The following is an 8,801-nucleotide window of genomic DNA, read 5'->3' as shown; positions in this document are numbered from 1 at the left end:
ATGGAGCTACTCAAGACCAAGCGATCGGCTAGACGAGCACAGAATACGTAGATTCTGCAGGAAGCTCGGTTGCTGCTTACAGATGCTACCGTGGACAAGCCCAAGCTTTCAGGTATTTTTGACCGTCTATCTGCTAGCAACAACGAACTCTCGAAACTTAACGATGCACTCGAAGAGCACATTGCCGACGATGAGCTGGAAGCAGAATACGTAACTGCTGAAGAATATAACGATCAAGCTATCAGCATGCTTGTCGAGATTCGTTGCAAGGTCGACGCTTTGGAACGCGCGGACAGTACAGCGGAGACTACTTCTCAGAATCCAAGCCCGACAGTTCCACACGCTATGCCCATAATTGGCCAAAGGCTACCGAATCTTGATATGCTAACACGTAAAGGCGACATTCACAAATGGGCAGCTTTCTGGGAGCAGTTCGAGCCGACTGTACATATCAACAACGCTATATCGACGACGAAGTTTTTTCTATTTACGGCATTATCTTGCCGGGGAAGCGACAGCGGCCAGTGCCGGTTTACCGACTTATGAAGCTTGCTACGCAGATGCCGTAGAACTTCTCAAAGAACGTTTTGGCGATCGTAAAAGGATAGTGCAGCACCACCTGACAGCGCTTCGCCATCTACCTCATGTAGAATCCGGAAGCGACGTACGCGGCCTCAGGCAGCTGTATGATGCCGTGTAACTAAGTATCCGCTGTCTGACTACACTAAACGTACCCGCTCTCAGTTTCTGTGCAATCCTGATTGATATTTTACAGAAGGCATTGCCTTACGAGATCGTTTACGAAAGCAGCTTCAGACTTTAAGAAAACATGAGTCTGATACGAACGTCTCGGAGCCAGCACTAGCATCTGCAACATCGGAAGCGGAGTTAAAAGAGCTGCTCACGTTCACGCGTGTTGAGTTGGAAAGCCGAGAGCAGTGCAACACATCGTCACAACGATCTGTCGATGACCGTGCTGAGAGAACTCGAGGCAGCAGCACTGCATCCATACTGCACAGTGTGTCATAAAGTTGAAGCGAGTGTTTCTTCGGTCGATCCAAGAAGCACGGTACACGCGCCTGCGACGCCAACCCCTCTGTTGCTTCCAAAAAGGAGAAGCTAGCTAAGCATAACCGCTGTTATAGATGTACATCACGAGGTCACCAGGCGCGGTGTTGTCGCGTCAAACTAACGTGCTTAGCCTGCCACGGAAGGCGTGCCACGAGTATGCGTGACCCTAACTACAGAAAGAAAGACAGTACAACGGAAATTTCAGGTAGCACATCAGGGATAGTCTTGTCGCAATCAGTAATGCTATGCGACAGAGATTCCGAAAACGTTGGCGCAAAGACGGACAAAGAAGTGTATCTGCAGACTTTTCGAGCCCTTGTCGTTAAAAATAACAGGTTCAGATACATCAGAGGTATCCTCGATGGAGGCAGTCAGAGATCATTTATCACAGAAGATCTCGCTGTAAAACTGCAATTGCAGGTATTGGGAAAAACCCGAATTGGGGGCATTCAACACGTTTGGCAAGGCATCCGCAAGCTCTTCTGAAATACGCAAAGTTGTTGAAGTACCACTGCGTAGTCAACAGTGTTCCGATATCCATATTGTTGAAGCAATTATAGTTACCGTTATCTGTCACGACATTGCTGCGCCGACAGCTGATAACAACTTCATTCAGAAGCTGCGACTTGAGGGCAAATTTCTTGCTGACGACAAGAATTTTCTTGAAGCGGAGACTGACAACGGCCTCAACTTGTTGATTGGAGCTGACCATTTTTGGAAAATCATGACGGGAGAAGTTGCCAGGAGCAAAGAAGTTCAAGGGTTGGTCGCAATCAACACGGCACTCGGTTGGACACTGCAAGGGCCGAGTCGCCAAAAAGCCTTGTTTGACTGTGACGCTAACGTTATGGTCTGCGTTATGCGAGTGGAAACGATTAGAGACAACGAAACAGCGCTACCTGGGAAAGAAGATCAGAAACAGCTACTTGGAAGCAACCGGAATACCGCGCTCACACGTCTACAAAAGCTGGCAAAGAGGCTATCGATGAAGAAAGGATTATTGGAGCGATACAACACAGTCACTCGCAATACCTGGAGCTAGGGCACGCTGAAGTGGTACTTAAGGATGTTCCCATTGATCGGGCCACCTATTATATGCCACATCGGGAACTTATACGAGACGAATCGCTGACCACCAAGATACGGGTTGCGTTTGACGCATCGTCACACGCTCAAGGCTTCCCATCACTGAACGACTGCCTGGATAAAGAAAGGGGTGAACCACAGTCCAGAGCTACTACAAGTACTACTTCGCTTTCGGTGGTTTCCGGTCGCCATCAACTCGGATATCGAGAAGGCATTCTTACAAATTGAGATACAGGAGACCAACGGAGATGCATTCCGGTTTCTCTGGTTTGATGTCATTCCCGTCAGCCAAAACAGTAACATTGTCGAATGGCACATGACCCGAGTACCATTTAGATTATACATCAAGCCCTTTCTGGCTCATGGTCACTATTCATTACCACTTGGACAACGCTTGTGTGGAAAAAGCGCTTGCTTCTATTTGAAGAAGTCCTTTTATGTAGACGATTTACTGGTGGGTGCGGAGACATTCGAAGATGGTCTGAGCATCTATGAGCAATCGAAGGCAATTACGCGAGATGCAGGCATGAATCTCAGAAAATGGAAGACCTATAACCAGCAACTACAGATAATTTTCGAGAACCAGGAGGAGCAAGTGGAAGGTGCATCAAGGAAATCAACTGCAGTTTTGGCAATGTAATGGGATACCGAAACTGATTACTTCAAGTTGTCTTCCAAACCTATAGCGCAATATTTAGCCTCATCTCAGCCGGATCCAAAACGTACGCTTCTCAAGACTGCTTCCCGAATTTTTGACCCTCTTGGTATTCTATCGCCTTTCACCATCACTGCAAAGCTTTTGTTTCAACGCCTGTGGGTTTCAGGCCAGTCTTGGGATGACCAGTTACAAGAGGACAAGACGCCATGGACAGCATGGTGCGCAGACGTGATCCAGCTTGCTTCATCAAGATTCCGCGCTGCGTGAGAGATGGGCTATATGGAGCGGTCGAGAAGGCAGAGCTGCATATATTCATCGATGCCAGCCCGAATGCTTATGGAGCATGTGCCTATTTGAGAACAGTCGATGACGGCGGAAATACAGCTACATCACTAATAGTAGCCAAGTCTCGAGTAGCACCTACCGAGATTTTAACACTGCCGAAGCTCGAGCTTATGGCCACGGTAGCAGGAGCAAGACTATTAAAATACATCCGCTCATCGTGGGATTCAACGCATTTTCCCTGCATCATGTGGACAGACACAACGAGCACACTGAGCTGCATCCGGGGTGACTACGACAAGTTGGGTCAGTTTGTAAAGCATAGAGTGGCGGAAATTGTCGAAGCTGCTGACCCACTGCTATGGCGTTACTGCCCAGGAGAAGACAAGCCGTGAGATTTATTGACTAGGGGCGTATCGGTAAAATGGTTATCTCAGCCAAGATCAACCTGGCCTACAGAATCAGACATGAGCACACAGATAAATGAAAAGTCAGAGTGTGACACGCAACATGTACTTCTTCAAGCACTGGAAAGAGTGGACACCCTGATTGACGTAAGGAAGTTTAGCAAGCTGCAGAAGCTCCTGCCCGTCACCGCCTGAGTATTTCGGTTTGCGGATCGAAGCCGTCGTACTCAAACGTCACTCGGAGGAACTATTTCGACAGAGTAGCTAAACTTGGCTGAAATGTTCTGGATCTGTCGTGTCCAGCTCGAAGTATTCGTGTATGATATTGAACACCTTCGGCTTAGAGACACTGTCCGGAAACACTCCGTACTGCGCGATCTCCACCCTTACCTGGATCAAAGCGGCAGCTTCGACTTAGTAACCGACTTGAATATATATACATACGCTAGAAAGCCGTTTCCAATATGACCTGTGCATTTTCTTGTTGTCGGGCATTCACTTTCTGCCTCCCCAGAGCCAACCAACAGCGATTACGAAGCTCTAAGAGTTCAGGCTACGCGACGTGACCTCATCGAGGAGCCTATGTTCTCTACAAGTATTTGGCCACTGGGACGAGTCGTGGATGTCTTCCCTGAACAAGATGGAATAACCAGAGCCTGCCGTGTGAAAGCTCAAGATGGGAAGTTTATAAGGAGACCAGTGCAGAATTCGTTCAAGCGTGAATTGGACAACGCTACTGGGGGGCGGGAGTATGTAGAAAAAGACAAGAAACGGGTGCAGGCGGGCACTGCGAAGAGAAGAAGAAGTTGGAGCAATGAGAAGCTCTCTGTCTGGTTTCTTCGCGTCTCTTTACTTTTCTACAGCATGTTGCTAACTTTTGTATTTAATGTTTCACGCTATTTTTTGTATTTTGCTTAACTAAACAATTAGTCAAGATTAATTAACCAACTTCTGAAGCAACGAAGCTAGGAAAAAATTCCAATTAGAAAGTTGCAGAGCGCTTCGCAAAATGTACGAATAAACAGTTTCTGTCTTTCAATCTATTAAGTATTATACCCGTATTCACAAACGGAACTTACCCTTAACTTATGACTTAAGTAGCCGGTCGATGCTTAACGCGTTTCATAGACAAATCTCGTACTTAAGGTAAACTTTAACCAACATTTGAGTACCGGAAAGTAAAGTACAGCCATTGGCAACCTTAGTGCGACTTTCGCTACTGTCGCCTAGCAAGCAAGATGGCCGACTGCTACGGCAGCCTCGCCGACTTTGCTGATTTCGCCGGACATGTGCACGATATTACGGAGGGTGAGACATACCGATACGCGCCGCCACTACGGCCACGGCTTATAGGGATCGACAGAATCTCATGGAAGTATACAATGACGCGGAATTTCTCGTGGCGGTACCGCTTTTCCAAGCAAGCGGTGCTATGGCTGTTGGAAATGCTGCCACAGGCCCCAAAAGACAACGAACGCGGTCGCCCCGTGCCGCCGCGGCTCCAGATTCTGATCGCGCTGCGATTCTACGGCGCCGGAACCTGTCAGGTTGTCACCGGGGACCTCGTTAATGTTTAATTGATTTAAATAAAAATGTTAATTTAGTTAATGCGAGAAACGAGCTCCAAGAACACGGGGCGTTGTTCTTAGGTAAAGTTTTTCGTTTATTTTTCCATCGTTCGCGCGGGTTGAAAACACACAACACACACACGCACTCTACGCACAAACACCGCACGTTTTCAGCAGCACAAAAAAAAAAATCTTGACGGTGACACACACAACCGCAGTGGAAGCGAGAACCAAAGTGAACTTGTGGCCAGATGAGTTTCAGTAAAGCGCTAAAATTAAATAATTCTCTGTATTTTACTCAGCAGAATGCGCGGCCAAGCACAGCAATATTTATATCCGCAATACTCGGCTGCAAATTTTTTTTTTACGACTGAACCGATCCTACACGTAAATTATTTACGTATCCTCGAGACACCAGACGACATACTTGACCCGAAAAGTGTTACATTCAAAAGTGATACTTAAGTGTAGTTTTTCAAGTACTCTCCTAAAACTTTCCTAACACTCGTACTTTTCCTGCACCTAATGACGCCCTACTTAAGTTTCACTTGTGAATACAGGCCGTAGTGTTTTTCAGCTTACTGCGGATGCCCGCGAAAAAAAAAAAACACGTGACATGCTCGCTTGCGCGCCGTCATTGCAGTGCTTACCAAGCGTTCCGTGTACAAGCAATCAAAGGTGCGCTTCCGCTCAAAAAGCGACAGAGCAGCGACGCAAGCGTTGGCTGTTTGGTTTAAGCTAGCAACCGTTATCGCTTGCGCGCGTAGAGCGAATAACGGAGGGGTGGGGGTGGTAGTTCCAGACAGCGACAAACAGACCATCGTGCATCGGCTGTTAAAGTGCCAGCAATTTTGTGATGCCTATTCCCTACGAGGAAAAAGCAGACATGATCCTTGCCCTAGGAGCTGCAGGCGGACAGACATGGCAGGCTGCAAGAATATTTCGACGCTGGCACGCGACCGAGCCCGATGACAATACACAATACCTACGAATCGCTGAAGCAAACCGGTAGCCTCACAAGAAAAAGGCAGATAGCTTCAGTCATAAATGATGAGGTTCGCTCCAACGTTTAATAATTCGTGGCGGCTAATCCACATACTAGCACACGTAGCGTGAGCGCAGAGCTCGGTGTGTCCAACTAAACTACCTGGAAGATTTTGAACACGGCTGGGCTGCACCCCTATCATCTGCAGATGCATTCATTCCTGGAGTCATCATCATCATCATCAGCCTATATTTTATGTTCACTGCAGGACGACGGCCTCTCCCTGCGATCCCCAATTACCCCTGTCTTCGTATTCCAACTTGCGCCTGCAAATTTCCTAACTTCATCATCCCATCTGGTTTTCTGCCGACCTCGACTGCGCTTCCCTTCTCTTGGTATCCATTCTGTAACCCTAATGGTCCACCGGTTACCCATCCTACGCATTACATGGCCTGCCCAGCTTCATTTCTTCCGCTTAATGCCAACTAGAATATCGGCTATCACCGTTTGTTTTCTGATCTACACCGCCCTCTTCCTGTCTCTTAACGTTAGTCCTAAGAATTTTTGTTCCATCGCTCTTTGTGCCCAGTGGCGGCGGCGCATCTGACCAAGCGGTGGTCAGGCCTGCTATGTGGCAGAGGGTGCTAAGAATCGCTGGGTCCGGACAGGCCGCCAATGGAAACTGAACCTGGCAACGTTCAACACGCGCACCCTCTCGATGAGTCTAGCTTAGCAGGACAATTTGAAGAATTGTCAGGCATGGCCTGGGATAATATTGGCCTTAGTGAGGTTAAAAGAACTGGTGAGGCTTACACAGTGCTGACTAATGGCCACGTCCTCTGCTACAGAGGTCGTCCAGATAAGAGAATCCGGGGTAGGATTTCTAGTCCATAACAACACAGCGGGCAACATTGATGAATTCTACAGCATTAATGAGAGCGTAGCAGTCGTCGTAATAAAGCTGAATAGGAGCTACAAAATGAAGGTAGTACAAGCCTACGCCCCAACCTCTAGCCACGATGATGAAGAAATAGAAGAGTTTTATGAAGATGTTGAATTAGCAATGAGAAAGGTGCAAACTCAGTATACTGTGGTCATGGGCGACTTCAATGCAAAAGTGCGGAAAAATCAGGTTGGTGAGCAAGCAATTAGCAACTACGGCATCGATTATAGGAATGCAAGAGGAGAGATGTTAGTAGAATTCGCGGAAAGGAATAGGCTCCGAATAATGAATACCTTCTTCAGGAAACGCAGCAACAGGAAGTGGACCTGGAAGAGCCCTAATGGAGAAACAAGGAATGAAATAGATTTCATACTCTCTGCCGATCCGAGCATAGTGAAGGATGTAGAAGTGTTAGGTAAGGTTAAGTGCAGTGACCATAGGTTAGTGAGGTCTAGGATTTCTCTCAATTTGAAAAGCGAAAGAGTGAAATTAGTCAAGAGGAAACAGGCCAACCTAGAGACAGTAAGGGTAAAAGCAGATCAATTCAGCCTGGTGCTCGCAAACAAATATGCAGCTTTAGAAATGGAAGATAAACACAACATAGAGGTAATGAATGACACCGTAGCTAGGCTGATCTCAGAAGCAGCAATTGAAGTGGGAGGTAAGGCACCAAGGCAACCAGTAGGTAAGCTCTCCTAAGAAACAAAGGACCTAATAAAGAAATGACAAAACATGAAAATGTCCAACTCAAGAGATCAGATAGAATTCGCTGAACTGTCAAAACTGATAAACAAGAATAAAGTAAGGTAAATTCGAAATTATAATGTGGGAAAGATAGAGGAAGCCGTAAAATATGGACGCAGCAATAAATCAGTAAGAAGAAAGCTTGGCATAGGACAAGGCAGGATGTATGCACTGAAAGATAAACAAGGTAATATCATCAACAATTTCGATGACATAGTAAAAGCAGCGGAAGAATTCTATACTGACCTGTATAGTGCCCAAAACTGCCAAGCTACTTTCATTCGAAATAGTGAACCGGATACAGAGGCTCCTTCTATAACTAGCGATGAAGTTAGAAGGGCCTTGAAAGGCATGACCAGGGGAAAAGCTGCTGGAGAAGATGGAATAAGAGTAGATATAATCAAAGATGGAGCAGATATCATGCTTGAAAAGCTTGCGGTCCGTTATACGCAATGCCTCACAACTTCAAGTGCACCAGAGAGCTGGAAGAACGCCAACATTATACTAATACATAAGAAGGCAGACGTTAAAGAATTGAAGCATTATAAACCCCTTAGCTTGCTTTCAGTATTGTAAAAAATATTTACCAAGATAATTTCCAATAGAATCAGGGCAACACTTTACTTCAGCCAACGAAGAGAACAGGCTGGCTTCAGGAAGAGATATTCTACGATGGATCATATCCATGTCATCAATCAGGTCATCGAGAAATCTGCGGAGTACAATGAATCTCTCTATATGGCTTTCATAGATTATGAAAAGGCATTTGATTTAGTAGAGATACCAGCAGTCATAGAGGCATGGCGTAATCAAGGAATGCAGGAGGCATACGTAAATATTTTAGCAAACATCTACAAGGATTCCACAGCTGCATTGGTTCTCCGCAAGAAAAGTAGAAAGTTACCTATCAAGAAAGGGGCCAGGCAAGGAGACACAATATCTCCAATGCTATTCACTGCTTGCTTAGAAGTATTCAAACTCTTAGACTGGGAAGGCTTAGGAGTGAGGGTCAACGGCGAATATCTCAGCAACCTTTGGTTTGCAGATGACATTGTCC

The 8,801-nt window shown here is 46.4% G+C and overlaps 1 protein-coding gene across 1 annotated transcript; it reads left to right on the top strand.

The window, feature by feature from the left end:
- Positions 1 to 3,021: 3,021 nt before the first annotated feature.
- On the top strand, positions 3,022 to 3,492 carry LOC119464020 (uncharacterized). Its single transcript, XM_037724839.1, has one exon. The coding sequence runs from the start codon at positions 3,022 to 3,024 to the stop codon at positions 3,490 to 3,492; it is 471 nt and encodes a 156-aa protein (XP_037580767.1).
- Positions 3,493 to 8,801: the final 5,309 nt, after the last annotated feature.

The sequence above is a fragment of the Dermacentor silvarum genome, chromosome 9 (assembly GCF_013339745.2).
Source record: "Dermacentor silvarum isolate Dsil-2018 chromosome 9, BIME_Dsil_1.4, whole genome shotgun sequence".
Classification (NCBI taxonomy): domain Eukaryota; kingdom Metazoa; phylum Arthropoda; class Arachnida; order Ixodida; family Ixodidae; genus Dermacentor; species Dermacentor silvarum.
This window is presented reverse-complemented; position numbering and strand designations above follow the sequence as displayed.

What these genes read in the sequence shown, in the direction of transcription:
- LOC119464020 (XM_037724839.1), top strand. Translation starts at nt 3,022, where the DNA reads ATGGACAGCATGGTGCGCAGACGTGATCCAGCTTGCTTCATCAAGATT.